The 20,554-nt window shown below is 34.1% G+C and overlaps 1 protein-coding gene across 8 annotated transcripts in view; it reads right to left on the reverse strand.

Moving 5' to 3' along the window:
* Positions 1–2,983: 2,983 nt before the first annotated feature.
* The window catches only part of MBNL1 (muscleblind-like splicing regulator 1), a 186,093-nt gene continuing 168,522 nt past the window's right edge, over positions 2,984–20,554 (reverse strand). For 2 of the 8 annotated variants that reach the window (XM_006867974.1, XM_006867968.1), the window contains 2 exons: positions 11,568–11,662; positions 8,371–8,427 (listed from right to left, as the gene is read on the reverse strand). In XM_006867974.1, the coding sequence (XP_006868036.1) occupies positions 8,371–8,427; positions 11,568–11,662 (152 nt within the window). Of the gene's footprint in view, positions 5,848–8,352; positions 8,428–9,502; positions 9,567–11,567; positions 11,663–12,351; positions 12,388–20,554 lie in introns of those variants that run through there. The other 6 variants (XM_006867967.1, XM_006867969.1, XM_006867973.1 and 3 more) reach the window with 6 other exon arrangements.

Genomic DNA, 20,554 nt, shown 5'->3' on the forward strand with positions numbered 1-20,554 from the left:
ACCAGAGATGGAGACAGAGATGGGGACATGGAGAGAGGGAGCAGCTGAGGACTCTAGATTCATAGGAAAAAAGGGATCGAGATGGTGGCCAGGAGGCAGACTTGCAGAATGTGCCTTTTGGGGGTGTAAATTATTACATATGCCTGAGTGGTAAAAAAAAAAAAAGAAAGAAAAAGAGCTAAAGTGAATAGAGAGAGATACTGTTAACTGATGGTACATGGAGGGGATTATAATCATTGTAATGAAACAAGGTGTATGATTTGTTGAATATAAAACTGATGATCTGCCCTGTAAAACTTTCACTCAATTCACAATAAAAACTTTAAAGGTGTGTCTGACCAAGTAATGGTATTTTCAATCACCTTACATGAATGTGAAAGTTGCATGACCTTAGAAGAATCAAAGCATTTGAATTATGTTGTTTGAGAAGAATATTAAAAGTACCATGGACTGCGACAAGAACAAACAAATTTGTCTTGTTAGAAGAACAGGCAGAATGCTCCTTAGAAGTGAGGATGACAAGACAATGTCTCTCATAGTTTGGACATATCATCAGAAAGGACATTATTCTTGGTAAAGTGGAGAGTCACAAGAGGAAGAGCCTCAATAAGACGGATTGATACGGGCAGTAACAATGGGTTCAAACATAACAAGTATAAGGATGGCACAGAACTGTGCAGTGTTTTGTGGTTTGTATAGGGTCTCCATGAATCAAAACGGACTCATTGGCACCTAACAAGAACAGCAGTTGTTGTTGTTGTTAAGTGCCGTCGAGTCGGTTCTGACCCATAGCGACCCTGTACAAGGTTTCCGAGGCTGTAAAGAACAGCAGTATTTTACCCAAAAATGAAGAGTACCGAAAACATTACAGCATGACTGCCTCCGATTCTTCATAGTTGGGTAATAACAGATAGAAAAATAATAAAACCTTGTAATTCCTATATGAAAGAAGCACTCTTCCAAAGTGTGCCTTAAAAAAAAGTCATGGCATGCTACATGTCACTGACCTTTGGGGTCATTCCAAAGTGTAAACTCCGAGGGCCTAAAGTATGTAATAGAATCACAGCTCTAGAAAATTATCTTGTTCCTCAAATGAAAGGAAGAAACGAATTGCTTCTAAGACAGTCCCATCCTGTAAACTGAGGACCCCTAGTGGGTCCTGCAGTAATAGCTCCTTGTGAACAACATGTATTATCTATAAAATGAAGATCACACACCACTTCTCAGATATATGTATGAGGGCCTTCAAAAAGTTAGTGGAAAAAAATCCCATTATTTTTTAATTCCATTTTTTCATAAAGTTTTTGAAGCCCCCTTACTTTCAGCTGTGCTTAATCACACACACATTCATTTAAAGGACTGCAAAAATAGCAGTGCCTTTTTGTAATTACATTCTAAATTCTAATTAAAAGATACCCAGAATATTTTTCTTGACTGGAGAAAGCTAGACGTTTTTGATGTTAACAAGAAAAGTTACTGTACCCTACCCTGAGGTCTTAGAGCATCATTGCTAGGGCAGACACTCTCGGAGGCCTGCAACCTAGAACAGATGATCCTACCAAGAATAAGAGAAATGTCATACATAACTCAATCAATAACATAATCGTGTTAATTGAAAATAATGAGTTTGTTTTTATTGCAGTAAATTTTAGGGAGTGAAAAAGGCACTAGCCTACTAAAAAGAATTTGTAGTCTTTGGTCAAATATAAAGTGGCGGAGTCAACATAAAGTAGCACTAGAAGATCAACTAAGCACATCCCTTCACAATGGAACTCTGACCTTCACTGGTTATCTGTAGAAAAGGCAAAATGTAAAAACCTGCACCAGGCTTCACTGAACCAAATTTTCAATTCAGTTAAAAAACTCAGACACATACACACCATTCAAGAGTCATGCCATGGCCTGGCCCATATGTGTGTGTACGGGTAACCGATTTTTGCCCTCTGAATCCAGTAATATCATTTATTTAATTACTGAATAATTCTCTTAGATTGTCTAATTCCCAATGATTGTTCCCAGAGGTAGTCAGGTAGTTCAATTATTTAATAGAGGAATGATCTAAACTTGAGAAGAGCAGCTCTTTTTCCTCTACAGAGTTTCCTTAAAACTATACCAATCAGCACTTCTAGTGTTAGGACAGGGGAAGAGTTTTCAGAAAACACTGCCTTTAGGATTCAGATTCATTTCTCATCCTCAGTATAAAAGATTACTAAGTGAGAAAGACTGTAAATACCAACCTTACAGGTATCACACTTAAAACAATTCAGTAGATTTTCATATCAATATCTTCATAAAGATATACATGCATGAATATATGAGAGACGCAAAAATAACTTACTCTTCAATCTCAGATACACAAATATAATTAAGAAAGAGAAGTTTTATTAGGGCAATTTCACTTTATTTTTCCATACAGCAAAGTCAACTACCGCAGTAATAATAAAATAAGCATAAAACAAATTGCAGCCAAAGACAAAATACATAATTTTAAGCAACTACAAGCAGAAAGTAAGTTGTGATTACATAATAGTAAAAACCAAGCACATCTGTCCTTTCAGCAGATGAAAGTGGTAAGGTTGCTGGTAAGTGCAACATTGTGACCCAGCTGGAGTGAAGGCTGGATAGATACACTAATTCATTAAAACAAGTGCCCATTATCTTGATCACATTTGACTTTTTTTTAAGTGCTTCTGAGTTGAAAATTAAAACCATGAAATTTAATTTTTTTTTTTTTCTTCACCTGCTGAAAGAACAGGATCCTACAGCAATTAAAAAACAATCACATAACAACTACAGCTACTGTGTGCTGTTTGGTTTGCCTGTTTATGATTTAAATTTTTGAAAGTCAATACTTGTTTTGAAGATTTTGTTTTGTGAACAAGAAACCACTGAAATTGTCAGAAACAGATTTGAATAATATATGTCCTTATAGTTCTTTCTCTCTCTCTCTCTCTTTTTTTATTTTATTTTATTTTATTTTTTTTTGAAGTTTTAAACATGCAGTAGTTTTGAAAAATGTAAGGAATACTTGATCCATGATTTCATCTTAATGGTTGAAGTACCTGCTATTTTTGGTAATGATCTTCAGGCAGATTTGGCCCAATGGAGTTTTTGTCAGTCATGAGATCTTGGAAGGATGGCATATCTTTCCAGCTGAAAAAATCCTGGCAAACTACAAGCTGTCCACAAAAAGCAAAGCAACATGTTTGAAGGGGTATGGAGTGCTAACTCTGTACCACTTTTGCAAGCAATTCTGCTCAGTCTGTCATTTTATTAGCCTTAACAAAACTCCTTGTAATTATAGACGTTTTTATTCAAAATAAGATCTTACTATTATACAGGTTTCTCTCTTTTGACTATATACAGAAGTGCAAAAAGTCAACCTTCTCTCTAGACGTTCCAACATGCTAAATTGCAGCATAATCAACCCTCAAGAGTTTGCACACACGTTATAATTCTCGTTACGTAAACTTTGAGTATTTGGATTATCAACAAAAAGTCCCTTGTTCTATTTATTGATTATGCAGCTTATTTATAACAAGGCCTGATATTCAGGGATTTCAAAAATATTAAACAATACTTTAACATTTGAAATGGATACAGTAGAAAATAAATTTTATTCTAATATCTAGGATCTAGATCTTCTTATAAGAACTAATTACAAACAAAATAAATCATCAAAATATTACTCAATTGTCTGCCAGGATTGTTGCGATAGCAACAACTTAACTTTTTTTTTTACTTAGCAATGATTATATATTTATAAGATATCCATATAAAAGATCTTTGTTCTTTTAATGAAAACTAGACAAGAACTAACAATGACTGACATTCTTACACTATAATATTAAATCAGTAAAATAGAAATCATTTAGTTAACAATAATACGAATATTCATATGACACTACATGTAATTCAAAACTGAGTTATGTTATGAAGGAGAAACTACTTTAATATTTTTTTTTTTTTTTTGTATTTTGAAAAATTCATCGGTAAAATCTAATAAAACAATAGTCTATAAACTGAAATGGTATTCAATTGTTAATAGAAAATGAAAATCTAATAAATGTAGGAAATGAAAAACTACATTTTAACAAGAAAAATAAGTAATAGTCTATAATGTAACTAACTACAATAACATGTGAAGTCACCATTACTCTCTTAACACGATTGAAATTACATTGGTATGGGTTCCAACCCGTAATGTAATAATCTAAGGCTTTAATAGATGTACAGTACAATCAGTAAAATCAACACATCAGTCTTATATTAAAAAGCATCTCTCTCAAGCATAAAAACTTGCAGTAAACTTGGAAGTATGGAAAGTTCTATAACTGAACTTTCACCTCTCCCATTCCATACTATGACTACCAGTGACCTGGCTCCTACTTCAGCAATTTTTAGAACTGCTGAACAGAGCAAAAATATCCTTTACTAGCTGCAACATCCAAACCACAAAAAAAGGAATTCCTTTGGATGAATCCATTCTTAAAAACTGAGTGCACATCTATTTGTTTTTAAATTTTAAAAGGCTTTCTAAGGCTATAAGCAGTTACTCTGAACAAAACAAAACAAAACAAAACAAAAAATCACATATAAAATTCACCCATGTACTTAACCCACCCAATTACTAGGTTAATTAAACATTTCCCATTTTCATATTTTGGTTTATCATGCATCTGATGACAATGCTGCTTTCTTCTTTGTTTAGAGTCACTATTTTGAATGTGACTGTGATGAAACATTTAAGCAAACGTGAAACCATTTCTGCAAAGCATTTATAGTCTTGTGACTTTTGACAGAGGCTATAAATAGAAGCAAAATAATTTCCTCAAACATTTTTTTTTTTGTTATCGTGTCTCAGAAATGGCATATCCCTTTTCAATTATGTTATACAGTATAGTATGCATAAATATTACACTACAATGCATTAAAATAATTTTATATATATATATATATATCTATTATATATATCTCCAGTAAGTGTGAGTTTATCTGTATTGAGAGTTTGTATTGTGCTGTCTACTGTTACTGTAAAGTTAAATTTGGCCATTTCTGAGACAGCTTTGGTTTCCAAAAACAAAAACAAAAACAAGAAAGAATGGTGCCCTTTGACTGATTAGTATTAGCAAATAAGCAACAAAATGTGGCTCTGAAAACAATAACACTGAAGCAATAATACTCTAATTTGATGTACAGTCTATGGCACTTCATGAGAATCCTTAACAACATGGTACTTAAAGCCATGATGTGCTTTAAAAGATACACAGTTGTGGTTTTGCTTGGCACATTCATCTCTGTCAGATCCCTCCCTCACCACGTCTTACAATCTATTACATTAAAAATATTACTCTTAAACAAAAATGACTGTGCATGCACTCTCTCATCTATAATGGCAATTTTAAATACAAGGTGCACCTTTGTTATTTGTAAACCTTGAAAGAAATTAACTTATTTTTAAAAAATTATATCTTGGTCTACAGACGTACCAATACATTAATAGAATCATGGTTACACCATAGTCTGTCTTTTCAAGATGGCATGACTATATAGGAAATTAATTAGGTATGCATATTTAAATGCATAACTCTGTGCTAGAAAAGAAAGACAATGTTGTTCTTTTGACAGGAATTTTACCTCAGCACAAATATCAATTAAATGTACAAAGTGTATAGGCATCAGTGTGCAGTGGATTTCCTTGTTGTCTTTTCTTCTGGTTAACATGCAATATGTGGATGTCTTGTGGCTGAGGGATTTTTGTGTGTTGCTTGACGGTATATACAATATGGCTAATGACCTTGTCCTTTATTCTAACCAAGCACACTGTCCTTTCCTCTTTAGTATGATCTGCAAGGGAAAAAGAAACAATCGTCTTAAAATAAGCATTAACTAAAAGCATTTTTAAATATATATTTGTCATGAAGATTTTCTCTTTCTCGATTTAAACAGTGTGTTTGTTCATGTGTACCTCTTACCTTCATGTTAAAACAAACAAAAGCACACCATAAGAGCAAATGACTATACATGTGTTTATCTCTCTATGTGAAGGAAATATCATACATGTTTTAATGAAATCAGACATTGATCTAAAACAACTTGATGCTAAGTAAAAAAAGTAAAATTATTTGTAGAACCAAAGGGCATGATGTAGTAGGATGCTTTTTTAGCACTCATATTGAAGAAGAATTTAAAGCTGTTTTATTTCTTTTCTAAAGTTCAGTAAATTTCAAATCGTGCACTATTATTTGGACTATAAAATAAAAATTCAAATAACAATAAGTTTTATTCAACAGAGCTCACTACATTTGGGTGCTTGATTTTCACAGTATGCTGAGAAATATGAAACACATTTTGATTAATTATGCTTTGTTAGGTTTTACAATGTCTTTGTAGTTTAATAAGTTCTAGTTTCAATATGACATTTGTTTTAATCAGGGAATCTACATCTTAAATGCATGCTTTAAAATACAACCTCGAGAATGAAAGACTTCATTATTTTGCTGCACCAAAAACAAAAAAAAACAAAAAAAACCAACCAGTTTAAATATTAAAATTCCTCATGAAAGTAAGCAATCATTCCTTAAATGGACAGAACATCAAGGACCTATTCATGCTTCAGTACAGACAAATACACAGGCTTGCTAATTATTTATGAACTTATGGTCATTTGGTAACACAGTTTCAACCTTAACGGCCGCTAAGAAAAAAGAACATAATTACATAAAAATATATATACTAAATATACCTTATACTATAAATGCTTGAAACACAATTTTTAACATGTCAAGAGAAGAACTCAGAAAGTATACACTGCAAAATACTGTGCTTATTCTAAAAATATGGCCACTGATCAGAAAAATTAGCTTTCTTCTCAAGCACTGAGAAAGCTTAGAAATGGACAAAAATTAAGTTTCAGTAATATAGTTAATGTTTGCAGCATGTTTTTGCTAGAACTTCTATGAGTTAACTATCACTTCTTTTTCAAATGGCCCTTATATTCTGCCAGGGCTGTGTCTTTGTTAAAGTCTTGCTACGAATTTTAACCACAGGGTCCTCTGAACTGACTCTATGACATTCTCATTCCCTGAATTGACACACTGCCTCCTACTTCCCTACATCCCACCAACTTTTCTCCACTGCTTAAATTCACTCCTTTTCTGACTGCTGGGAATAGTTAGGTCAATATGGGGGGAAAAAAAAAATCTTAAACCTCTCTTATTTTAATATGTTATCCTGATCTTTATCTCATTCACATGGTAACTAACACATAGTAACCCCAAAACAAACTTTGGAAAATGTGTTAATGAACAAATAAATGAAGGAGAATAAACAATAAAGAATGGTCATCAATCTTATTTATAAGATTTAGTTTAAATATATTGGTTATTTCTAAATATAAATAGCACAGCATGCTTCTGAGCAATGCATGCATATATATAATAAAGTAAGTGCATGCATATTGAATAAAACAGCCACTTTTACAAGTATTTCAGAAAATATTTCTTAAGGCAAAATACAAAAAGGCTTTTAAACCATTTTGAGCCATGGCAACATTTTCAGAATTATATGATCTTCAAAGTGACCATCGGAAGTATTTAAAGTTCATTTGGATATGTAGCTATACGTATGTGTGTAAATATATATGTTGTTGTTAAGTGCCATGAAGTCGGTTTGATTCATACCAACCCTGAATAGGGTTTCCTGCGAGTAGCTGGTGAGTTTGAACTGCTAACATTGTGGTTCTAATTGACCTCACAGTTCAGTGCTTACCCTATAGCACCACACCAGGACTCCACTCATATGTATACATACGGAGTCCTGGTATAGCTCTATGGGTTAATGTGCTAGACTGCAAGGTCTGTGGTTCTAGCTCACCAGATGCTCCTAGAAAAACCTACTACACAGGGTCGCTATGAGTTGAAACTGACTCGACAGCACTTAACAACAGCAATATATATATATATATATATATATATATATATATCATTAGGGACGACAGTATGGGGTGAAGCATGTAGTGAGGTATGTACATATACTCATTTAAAAAAAAAAAGTTTGCCAACCCTTGATACTGTATTTAGATTTAAGTCATCTTTTTCTTCATGCTTGTGTTTACTTAAGTATAGAATAAAAACAAAACTAATCTTCTCTTAGTGCATTTATGTGATGTGAACATATTTATGACAAATATATGTAATAAAAATACTCATAACCCATTCAGAGTGAAAGTTTAAGTTATATAAAAATATTTTATCTGTAATTTTGGATGTTTTTCATATTCTCATTTCACACAATTGTTATCTTTAAGACAATCACCATGAATAAACAACTATATATACACAGTTAACTTACTGTTTAGTGATGAAAATTCTACATCTGGGTAACATACTTGTGGCTAGTCAGATGTTCGGCAGATATTATGGGTATCTATCAAATAAAAAAATTACTTAGTGAATGATCCATGCGAGCAAGCCAACTACTAATAGATGAACACATTTTAACATTGAATTTTTAAAGAAAAGTGAAACTCAGCTGTGAGGTGATAGTCCTTAGCTGGTCAACATACCAGTAAGTAAACTTAAATGCCAAAGTAACAACTAATTTTTTTTTATTTTTAATTTTGTGTTAAGTACTATTCTATAAATGTTACTTAGTTTTCAGGAAGTAAGAGAAGTTAAACTACCAGAAATTCATGCAGAGCAGTAATTGAAAGAAGCCCTTTTTGTTGGCCTACACACACAGACACGCATACACACCTGTAGTTTCAGTTATTTAGTAATCCAAAAATAAGAATAGGCCTGCATTTCCTATTTTGCGGAACTAATTTCTAACATTTTTGTTCAACTTTATGGGTCTAACTTTCTTCCTAAATAAAAAATTATCATGTAAGAACTAAAAAGAGAGAAGCTCCAAAGAACCATATGAGTATAAGTTACTATTAAAAGTATTTCTTAATGCTGATTACATATGCTATTCTATTTTAAAGGGGAAAGAGAATTAAAGAACTTGAAAGCAAGTGCAGTAAGAAATCAAAATAGATGTGATTTATTTCAATAGTCCTAGAAGCTACGAATGTCAAGTTGGAATAGCCCGATTCTCCTAAGACTCCAAATTAAAGGCTGCCCAGTGGGGAGAAGCAGCACAATAGAGCAAGGTTACCACAGGTCTTATCATTAGCGATGATCCATTTGCAGGCTATGTGGCTTTGAGCAAATAACTTAATTACGCTATATTTAAACATCTTCATCCTCAAAATAGCACTACTTGCATTTTAACAAGGTTGATAGGAAAATACTGAAATCACATAAACAAAGGCATTTTTGTTTGTCTGCTTTAGTTTAGAAGTCCTAGACTTATTCAATGTATTCTATACCTCATTCTGTAGTGTAAATTAATATGTCCCTATTTTATTCCCCATTTCTCAGCTGACATCTTTACACAATTTTACAGCATTGGCAACTGGCACGAAAATGTGCTCCAAGCATAATGAAGCTTCTCATACCATTTTTCCTGCTGCTGCAGGACAGGATGTTGCACCCAACAGTGTAGAAGCATCAAGGATGGGGCTGTCGAAACATACCAAGGACCTTCAACACCAATCGATGCAGATGAAGGGCCAGCTATAAACTTCTGCAAGCATGCAGGCTGCATTTTGTGGCATCAGCTATTTCCAGCATTGCTAATGTACTGTAGGCATATACATATGTATGCATATGTAGATATAATATATGTGTGTATATATATATATCCATTTCCTTTTCCTTCTTTTGATTATAAAACAGTATGAAGACCCAAGATTATGCATGAAATGGTCACAGCACAATGCAAGAAGTAAAGTGTCCCCTACAACCCAGATGGCCAAGGGCATGTTGAAACTTGCTTTGCTATAGTTCTGCTTACACCAGCAATTCTATAGTCACACATGGTACATACAAGAGAGTTCAGCATCACTGATCTGCACCATAAATGGATTGCATTAAACACATTAAGAATTTCTGCCATAGATTACTTACCAATATGCCACATATGCACAATCTAAAATTCTTGTAAATGAGTCTGATGTTTTAGTGTAAATCCAGGGCTATTTTGACAAGCTACTGAAAAATGAATGATTCTCTGCCAAGAAATGTTTAAAGCTTGTCTGAAACTCTAAAATAAGTGCATTTTGTCTACTGCTTTTGAAGGTTTCTAATGACTCTATTAAGGAGTCCTGGTGGTTCAGGCCCACCAGACACTCCTCAGAAACCCTATAGAGCGTTGCAACAAGTAGGAGTCTGCTCATTGGCACTTAACAACAATAACATTCTTTGTTAACAGTGCATGGTATATTATAGAAACAAAGGTAGCTAGTTCAACTCATATCAATAACTAAATTCAGATGTCTTTTTTTGGTCTTCTCTTTCCAAGGAGCAAAATGTTAGTTCCCTTCTGATACTGGCTCCTTTGAGATGCATTTGGCTACATGTTATCTTAGTCTGTATATTAACCTGAAACAAAGTTATGCTCTAAAGTTTGTCATAGCTTATTAATCTTATGGAATTTTACTTTCATAAGTATAGCTACATATTCAAGCCAAAACCTACTTGCACAAATAACTAATTTTGATTCAGCCAGCATTTTCTGAAACTTATTTTAAATAAAATAGTAATTTAATCAGAGTCAATTTTTAATATTTTAAATAGTCACTAAATTTTTTAAACGGTCACTCTTGTACATCCTGAAATTAAAATTTTGGAACCAGGCTCCTTTTAAAGTGTTTTGCATAACTGGTACCAATATGGCACTGTAGGGGTAAGCACTGGACCACAAGGTCGGCAGTACAACACACAAGTCGCTCCTCGGAAACTCTTTACAGGGTTGCTGTGAATTGGAACCAAATTGATGGCACGTAACAACAACAAACTATTATGGAATAGATTATCAATTTACAACATCTGACTAACTCTTTTCTTCAAAATCTGCAACACTGATTCAGGGTAATTGTAGACAAAGAATACTTAGGAATTTTTCTCAAAGCCTTAAGAATCAAAGCTTTTAGACGCTGTACAAAAAGTTTATTTGGAATTTGTAAAATGTCTATCCAAACTAATATGATATTGTGCAAGGAACTCGATTTACAAGAGTGGTCATCTGTGGCATATGTAATAAATATATTTCTTCTTATTAAGAATTTAGGTGAGAACTGAGACATTTTTGTACCAAATTGTTTGTTTATAATACAAACCTTTTAATTGCCTACATTTTTGATTGCTCAAAATAACTACATGATTGGTTGAGACAAAATGAGAATTGCTAGTGTAAATATCATTTTAGTAGCTTCAGAAATGGAGCTGCGACAACTTTGGAGCACTAATAAATGGCATAAAAGCATTCTGCTGCTCATCATAGAAAGAATGTGTAGGCCAACAAGAGGTATCTTTGAAACCCCATGCTTATTAAAGCACCCTCCACAGCCCTCACGTACACGATTCCCACTGACCTCAATGGGCAATCCACGTGCGTAAGGGCTATTGGATTGAGCCCTATTAGAATTGGATTTTAAGAAACAAAGCTGTAAATTAGCAAACCTGGTTGGCTGTGGCTGTTGCAGCGAAGGGAACACTTGTGGCAGATGTTGTTGCTGCGGACACAGTGGCTGGCGTAGCACCGTGCACCATGGGAACTTTCGGAGGGAAAATCATATAAGCAAACATACAGAAGAGTGTAGCAATATGGAAACCATGGCAACATGGAATAGATAATTGGGCATGGTATTTATCACAGCAATAAGCCATGTGACGGGACATCATCACCAGCGAGTGACATGCAATCGCAGCGCAAAGCAGGACAACATTCCAAGGAGAGAAGGGGAGAGGGATGAAAGAGAAAAAAAAAAGGGGGGGGGAGGAAAAGCTTGTTACCATCAAATCAAGAAAATTGACACAAACAGGCTTAATTTGCTATATCAACAAGATTTTACATAATGTTCATAGTCAGACAATCAAAATCTAAGTGAAAATAACAAGTATTTACTTCATATATGTATTTATCTATTTGAAAGTATATTTATTATTTACAATTATAAAAATAAACAGTTTATTACTTTATGAGATAGATTTTTTTTTTTAACACATCAAAACTCATAGTCCAATCAAAATCCACCTGAGGTGACAAAAGAAAACTGTTGTGTGTAAAGGAAACATTTATGTGAGTCCATGTCAATTAAATAGAAAATGACATTTAATTGACAGGTGTTAGTAAAAGGGGAATGGACTTGCCCAATAGATACAAGTTAAACTTAGCAGTGGATTTTGAGGGGCTGTGAGGTGCACCACAGGTTTAAGATAATCAAGAAACAAAGCTGGCACCTACCAACACTTGTAGCGGGTGTCATGCACAATATTGAGCCTGCCCATCATGCATTGCAACAGGAAGGTGGATTTGAAAGGGAAAAGAATTAAAACATCCCATCACACGTGTAATTAGGAAATTCATTTGAACAAAGAAGAAAAATTGTTATTATGGGAACAGTGGCATGTAACTGTCAGCACAATCAAATCATACAATAGCACAGTGATCAATCAGAACTAGTCTCAAGTGAAGAATAAAAGCCAGTTTAACTGTGTGCTGGTACACTTTCTTTTCCTTAATTGCTGCCTATAAATAAAAGTATTTTGGGGAAAAAATTTTCACCCTCTTAATTCTTTTTAAAATAGCATTTTAAGTTATTTTGGTTTTAATCTAGTTACTAACCATCTGGCTGCTTTGTTCTTTCTGACTTCAACATATTAAAATATTAACTTTTTCTACAGACTAAATGCATTCTAAGTAATTAGAAATATTATTTATTATTAAAATGCTAAATAACTCAATGTACAAAACTGACTTAATAATAAAATTTAAACATTCACTTTCATTCTTTGGTTTTAGTTCCCTGTTCAATGTAACTGTACCCATATGGATGTGGAGGTGGTAATGATCACCCACATAAGAAATGTTCTCAGGGAGGAGTACCAAGCAATACTTATGTATTAGGCATAAAAAGAGAGCACTGCCTCTGCACTTCTTTAGTCTGGAATTTAAATGTAGGCAAAACATTTAGAGAGGATATAAGTTCTTGTAAGATCCAAACTGATTTACATTATAAGTATCTGGGAAAGTGAAATGGTTTTTGTTGCTGCTTTAAACTTTTAGGACTTCTTGGAATAGGAAATGTTCTACAAAAACTTACAAAACAATTGACCAATTAGACTTTTATTAAAACCCTGAGTGGGAGATAATAAAATTACATGAGTCACAGATGAGGTGTTAGCAATGGTATTTACAATGTTTTGACCATTATGTTGTTGTTAAGTGCCGTTGAGTCGGTTCCGACTCATAGCGACCGTGTATATGCTTTCCGAGGAGCAAGTGGTGAGCTTGTACCTCCAACCTTGTGGTTCAAATTGACCTTGCAGTCCAGCGCATTAACCCACAGCGCCACACCAGGACTCCTTGACCATGATAAGTAACAATCAAATTATATATGTAATGTTACTGTTTCCTTTGGCATGTAAATATTGGAAAACCGAGTTTCTTTTACTAAATATAGATTATTTATACAGGCTCACCACTGAACCTTGATCTCATATGCAGACTACTGCTCCTTCTACAAGATTATTTTAAGCTTCTAGGTTTTACAATATCAAATTTATTGTTGTTGTTAAATTTCAATCATAATCTTGGCACAGTCTATTTAAATTATAGCAGCATCTGGGATGAACATTGGCTAGAAGAGTACCAACTGAGCCTTGTCATTGATGGCCCTACAAAACACATATCTGCCATTGAGAAACACAGATTACTTAGCTGGAATCCCTGTATAGCTGCAATTAGTCTGTTATCACAATTAGATGGGGTGTGGGGGTGGGGGGACACAATGATTGGTGATTACACATGGTAATGAAGCTAGGGAAGCACCCTCCCAGGTTGGGTAACATTACATTGAAAGGCATTGTTTAGGACACTTGAAGATCTATGTAATTTGCTACTACTACTGAGTCAAAGGAGCTGTGATAGCATAGTGGTTATGAATCGGGCTGTGAACCTTAAGGTCAGCGGTTCGAAACTACCAGCCGCTCCATGGGAGAAAGATGAGGCTTTCTGCTCCCGTAAAGATTTACAGCCTTGGAAACCCTGTACGGGGTCGCTATGGGTCGGTACCGACTCGACGGCACTTAACAACAACAACTGAGTCAAAGACCTTGAGAAAGACAACAAAACAATAAACTAATAAAAACAAAGAAGTTAATTTGAGACAGTAGAGCAACAAAATTTAATACTGGATGTGGTCAGTGAAACCATTTTCCTTCCAATGATAACAGTAGGATGTTTGGGGAAGAGATGATGAAAAGAAGAATGAAAAAAATTATGTGGTTTTCAAAGGCTAGTAAAGTCAGTTGATACATTGTACAGATTATATGCTTTTGTTTTCTTATTTATATTAAAGGAACCCTCGTGGTGACGTGGCTAAGCACTAGCTGCTAACCAAAAGTTGGAACCCACCAGCCCTTCCTTGGTAGGAAGATGTGGCAGTCTGCTTTCATTAAGATTTACAGTCTTGGAAACTATGGGGCAATTCTATTTTGTCCTATAGGGTCACTCAGAGTTGGAATTGACTGGAAGGCAACGTGTTGTTACCATGCTATAATTTGCCTATTGTATTTCATCCCATGCATAATTAAGCCTGCACATGCTAAAAATGAGTTAACCTTATCCTATCTAAAACTATAAAGCTTTTATGATTTGTATTTTAGTTTGAGTTATCTTTCTCATTAACATTATAACCAATGCACACAGTTTTGAGAGGGATTTGCAGCAAATAAACATAAGGCAGCAATGAAAATACTAGCCAGGGTGCAATAACTCACAAATATGAAGACATAATGCTGTAGGACCCACTTACCAAAAACCAAAATCACTTTTGAATGACTGTAATATACATGCTTACTTCAAATGGGTTGATTTACTAATAACCATGCACAAATAGTCAATTTTTTTTTTCCCTGATTTTCAGCATGAGGAAAAATTTAAGTGGATGTATTTTTCAATTTCAAATTTCCTCAGAACAGTATGCTCCTGAAGAATGTTTTAATTACATGAGTTTTTAAATTAAATTTTATAATTGATCTTTTGAATGAAGATGCAAGGGAAACAACTAGGATGGTGATTTTAAAATGAGATGTATATATAATTAAAAATTACTTCAAGGGGAAGGAAGAGGTAGAAGACAAAGAATTTTAATGGAGATGTAGTGGGGAGTTAGGATTTAGATATAATTCAGGTCTATTTGTGTTTTTTATATGTTAAGAAATACAAAGGTGATTTAAGTTCTCTAAAAGTTAATTTACATCATTTTAGGACTAAAAATTCATGACCAATCGAATTTTCTCCCAAAATGGATTTCATAAAAACAACAACTTCATATCCTATTTCAATCTTTTGCATTCTATTTTAATGCACTATTGAAGTTAAGACATTAAACTTGCTTACTAATTTCAGGCATCATTTTAAACTCTTAGATTTGTAAAAGTGCTTTATTAGAATGTCCTATCAATGGAATGTTTAAAACACATTTAAACAAAACTAAGAAACAAAAGTTATAGAAAGGAAGAGCTGGATTTCAAACTCAGCTCTTTGAATTTGCAAAATTAATTGTGAGTAACTTATGGTGTTACTCTGTCATGCAGCCTGACTCATGGCTTCCCCATGCACGATGGGATTAAACTGTTGTGATCCACAGCGTTTCCACTAGCTGATTTTTAAAAAATAGGTCTCTTTTCCTAGCCTATCTTAGTCTAGGAGCTCTGCTGAAACTTATTCAGCATTAAAGTTGTTGTTGTTAAATGCCACAGAGTCAGTTCTGACTCATCGTGACCCTGTATAGGATTTCCAAGAAGCAGCAGGTGGGTTTGAACCGCTGTCCTTGAGGGTAGCAGTCCAAGGCTTATCTTACTGTGTGCCACACCAAGGTTCCTTTCAGTATTACAGTAACAAGCAAGTCCGCTGACTGGTGAGTTATGGCTGTGTGAGAGGTGAACTGGCCAGAAACTGAACTTGGATCTCTTGAAACATGGAAAGTGAGAATTCTACCACTTAACCTCTACTGCCTGGGTAGCCACTACACTAGATCGAGTAAACCCGCTTCATTAATTTCACTAATTAAAAAAAAAAATATATATATATATATATATTTTATATATATATTTTAATATAATATAATAAAAAATTATATATATATATATATATATATAAAATTACTTGAAATCTTTGTTTGTTCTTTTGGTCAAAACAACTCCTGACCCCCAAATGTCACCACCCTAACAAAACAAAACAAAACAAAGCAAAACAAAACCACCTTGGGATTTCTGTCCCTGATTTCTAATACAGCTGTGAAATTGTTTAAAGTAAACTTAACTTTAAGTCTTTTAAAATAATAAGCCTATAGTGATTGAGGGCAAAATGCTAGTGGGGGAAGACAGGTAGGCAAATGGGGGGATCCTCCAAGATTCTGAGTGGTGGGCAGTCTGCAGGTTCCAAGAGTAGTTGAAGCATGTGAGACCAGTGGTGACCAGTCTTAGGCTATCATGTCTGTGCCCACAGAAGCCCAGAGTCCCTGCCTTCAAGAGACCTTATAGGCATGTTGAGAATGGGGTTCCTTATTTATACTTGACAATCCCAGTGATGTTTGCTATTTCTATCCAACACAGCAAGATTAGAGTTTAAAATTGGACTTAATTTTTAAATTCAAGGAAATGAACTGATGTAAATAAAAGTGTTAATCCTTACATACTATAATTTCAGGGGAGAAATTCATACTGACAAGTAGGCCTTAGACTATGTATAACTGGTATGAATAACTAATCTCGTTCTAAAGGGTAGAGCTAGTTGTTTTAAAAATCAATGAGTCTCTAGCCTAATACTTTTATTTATCATTATCTGATATAGAGGGTACAAAACATGACAGCTGGAGTTAAGGGACTAGTAACTGCTGATAATATTCTCTCAAGTCCTTCTTTAGGTCTTCATGTACAGACCTCATAGGAATTGCAAGACTAAAATTTGTCTGACCCGAGTTTAAGTTCAAGCTGTATCTTAGCAACTGAGACACATAGCTGGACGTCTGTAGGCCCCAAATTACTGATTGGTAAAGTGGGAGCATGAAAGCCAGTCTTTTGGGGTTGTTGTGAGAAAAAATGACAAAATGTATATAAAGACCGTAGTGTTGCATGACATACATCAAAAAAAAAGTAGTTATTTTGAGCAAAAACATTTGAAATGGCTTGGTCTAAAGCAATAGGGAGTTGTGGAGTTTGGAACAGGAGAGTGTGTACACTGTTATATGATTTACATTTAGTTTTTATATGAACACTCTTGAGAAAAGTATTTCTGGAAACCAAATTTAGTCCTTTGGAAATCCCTAGTATAAATACTGGTACACTATGTGAAGTTCTGGTGTGGCACTGTGAGTTAATGCGCTGAACTGCAAAGTCATTTGAACTGCAAGGTCAGCGGTTCAAGCTCACCAACTGCTTCGTGGAAACCCTACACAGGGTCATTACCAGTCAGAACCAACTCGACGGCACTTAACAACAACAACAACATGTAACATACAACAAATGTTTGTTGACTAACTGAATAAAAGGTAAATGAATAGATGTATAGATGCAACCCAAGTCCGATTCTCTTTATAAAATTAATTTTGTTGTTGTTAAGTGCTGTTGAGTCGGATCTGACTCATAATGACCCTGCATAGGGTTTCCAAGGCGTGGCTAGTGAGTTTGAACCACTGACCTTGCAGTTCAAACCAATCTTATCCTACGGTGCTTATCCTACAGTGCCACATCAGGACTACTTATATAGAATACCATAATTTGTCTTACCTGGTTCACCACTGAACCCTGATCTTCTGTCAACAACCTAGTCTGTATACCTAGTCAATTTCTCTGAGGATTTTGTTAATCATGTTTTACTGTATAAGCCACTAAAGTAAATGAAATCGGCCTATCTATCCCTGAAGTTCCGTGTCCATGAATAGCGCAACTTGACTACTAATCAAAAGGCTGATAGTTTGGGCGCTGGCACTATAGGATCAGCACTGGACTGCTAACCATAAGGTGAGCAGAGTAGTTCAACCCCCACCAGCTGCTCCTCAAAAACCCCATACAGGATCGCTATGAGTCAGAACTGACTCAACAGTACTTAACAGCAAAAACTTCTGGAAAGTCAACCATTGAAAACCCTAGAGAGCACAGTTCTACTCTGACACACATGGGGTCATCCTGAGTTGGAATCAATTCTAAGGCAACTTATTTTAATTTTTGTTGTTGTTGTTGTTCCCTGACGTTATTATTAAAGCAACAGAGCACATAGCTCTAAAATCTTAAGCTATGAAAAACAACTGACTTCCATTTTCTTAAAAGCTCCCTTTATTAAAAATCTCCAAAATTATTATCATATGGTTAGGTGGAGTGCTCTGATCTTATTAAGATGTGTACGCTCTGATCTGTATTATTTATTTGCAGAGTAATCCAACTTTGGATAATCAACTTCCTTTTCTCCCAGGTATTATGAATGAGATTAGTTATGAATTTGCGGCAAGATGGATTTTCTTTCATTCTACAAAGGGTTTTTTGTTTTTGTTTTAATTGAACTACTTTTCCAAACTTAAAAATTGGGGGATTTCACATATAAACATCCAAATGTCTAAACTATCTTAGGGCAGGGAGAGAACCTGATGATCTGACAACAGACGACAGGGATATACAGTCAAACCTGAAATGCATCATTCAGACACACTATGTTGAAAATGCAGCTGCAAAGGGAGAACAGTGCGTAACATGTTTAACTTGTGAGGCAGATATTCCTCTGAGGCAACAAAAGTCTGAGGATGAACATTGACCATCCCCTTTAGACCGGGCCTGTGCTCCCCAGTGCCTCCCAGACCCCACAGCTCCCAATTTATTTCTTGCTTCACTTGTTTATGTTTCTTGCTTGGCCCTTGAGGTATCTGAGTTTATACTCTGCATCAGACTTCTATCCTTTCTAGCTGTCTGGCAAAATGGTTAGGCAGATGTAAAGGTGGGCTATACATTTTAATCTTTAAGGACATTGGGTGTTTTGTTTTGTTTTTGGTGCACACATATATATACTATATAAAAGTAATTTTATTACTAAATGCCATTTTAGGGAGAATATAATATCATAAAAAAAGGATTATCAACATCATGCAATTAACAATTAGCCTTCTTGAGAAAAGATCATATTCATCTGAATGTTGGAGAAACTAGTGCAAAATTGTTTGATAAGATTATTTTAGGTTTCCTTAAATATATGGAAGAAGATAGATATGTTTTTGATTTTTTTAAAATAGGGAAGTTGCCATTTATAATAGTTAACATTTTATTCACTGAAATAAACTGACAAAAATCATTTACTATTTATTCAAAGAGTTTAGGGAAATCTTTTGAAATTTTGTCTAATGATCTAACTACAGAAAAATCGATGACCTGTTTGTTGGAGAAACTTAATTTCTAGGTATCTCTGAATAACTATGCATATTTACCAAAATAGCTACAACATTATAAAACATAAAAAAATGTGAATTTTTCCCTTCAAAGACAAAAAATTTACTAGCAGATCAAAATGATTTAGTATTTTTTCTAATATGAACAAGTTTCAACTTGATATTGTTTCATGCATTCAAGTATTTTATCGAGTGTAACTATGCTATTCTGACCAGTAGCATATTTTAATAAAATTTTATTACATTTTTTATATATGGACAGTCAGTTTTAAAATACGTTTTGTAAATCACTAAGTTTAGTAGTAAAACCTCATATGAATACAATTTAATCACTGTTCATGAAAATTAGTTATACAAGTACCTAATATATATTGAATACTCTCAAAATAGTATAACATAGTCGTAGGAGCTAGAAATTTAGCACACACACTGAGTCATTAACTTACTAATTGATTAATGAAAATAAAATTAATTTATTAACTACATCTCTGTACCCACAGTATTTTTTATAGAAATTACACAGAAATTGGGTGTAGTGTTTCTAGTGAGGTGAATTTTAGATTAAAAGGAGTTTAATATGTGTTTCTTGAAATAAAATCAGAGTGAGTAAAAACAATAAATACCCATATATGTAAATGACTAGTTTTTCTGCGTTTTTCAATTTTAAATCCTTGTGAATAGTACTAGAGTATGTTTATGTGACTAAATTGAATAACACCGAAACCAAAAATTGATAACAAAAATATAATCAGATCTGGGTACTTGGAACAATTTCAATAATAAGTTTAGGAGCAATAAAATTTCAAACAATAGTACATATCAGAGCATTCAGTAAGAGCTCTAGAATACATAGTCAGTTTTTTTTATTCTCCACCTTGAAAACCAAAAGGCTGAAAAATAAAAATCAAACTGAAAGTGTGTTTTCATATATTTCAAATGAGCTCTATTGAATTGTAAAGGCAAAGGGGTCTTACAGCAGGAAAGTATCATAAAATAGCTTGACAGACATAG

Source organism: Chrysochloris asiatica, unplaced genomic scaffold (assembly GCF_000296735.1).
Source record: "Chrysochloris asiatica unplaced genomic scaffold, ChrAsi1.0 scaffold00113, whole genome shotgun sequence".
Taxonomy (NCBI): Eukaryota; Metazoa; Chordata; class Mammalia; order Afrosoricida; family Chrysochloridae; genus Chrysochloris; species Chrysochloris asiatica.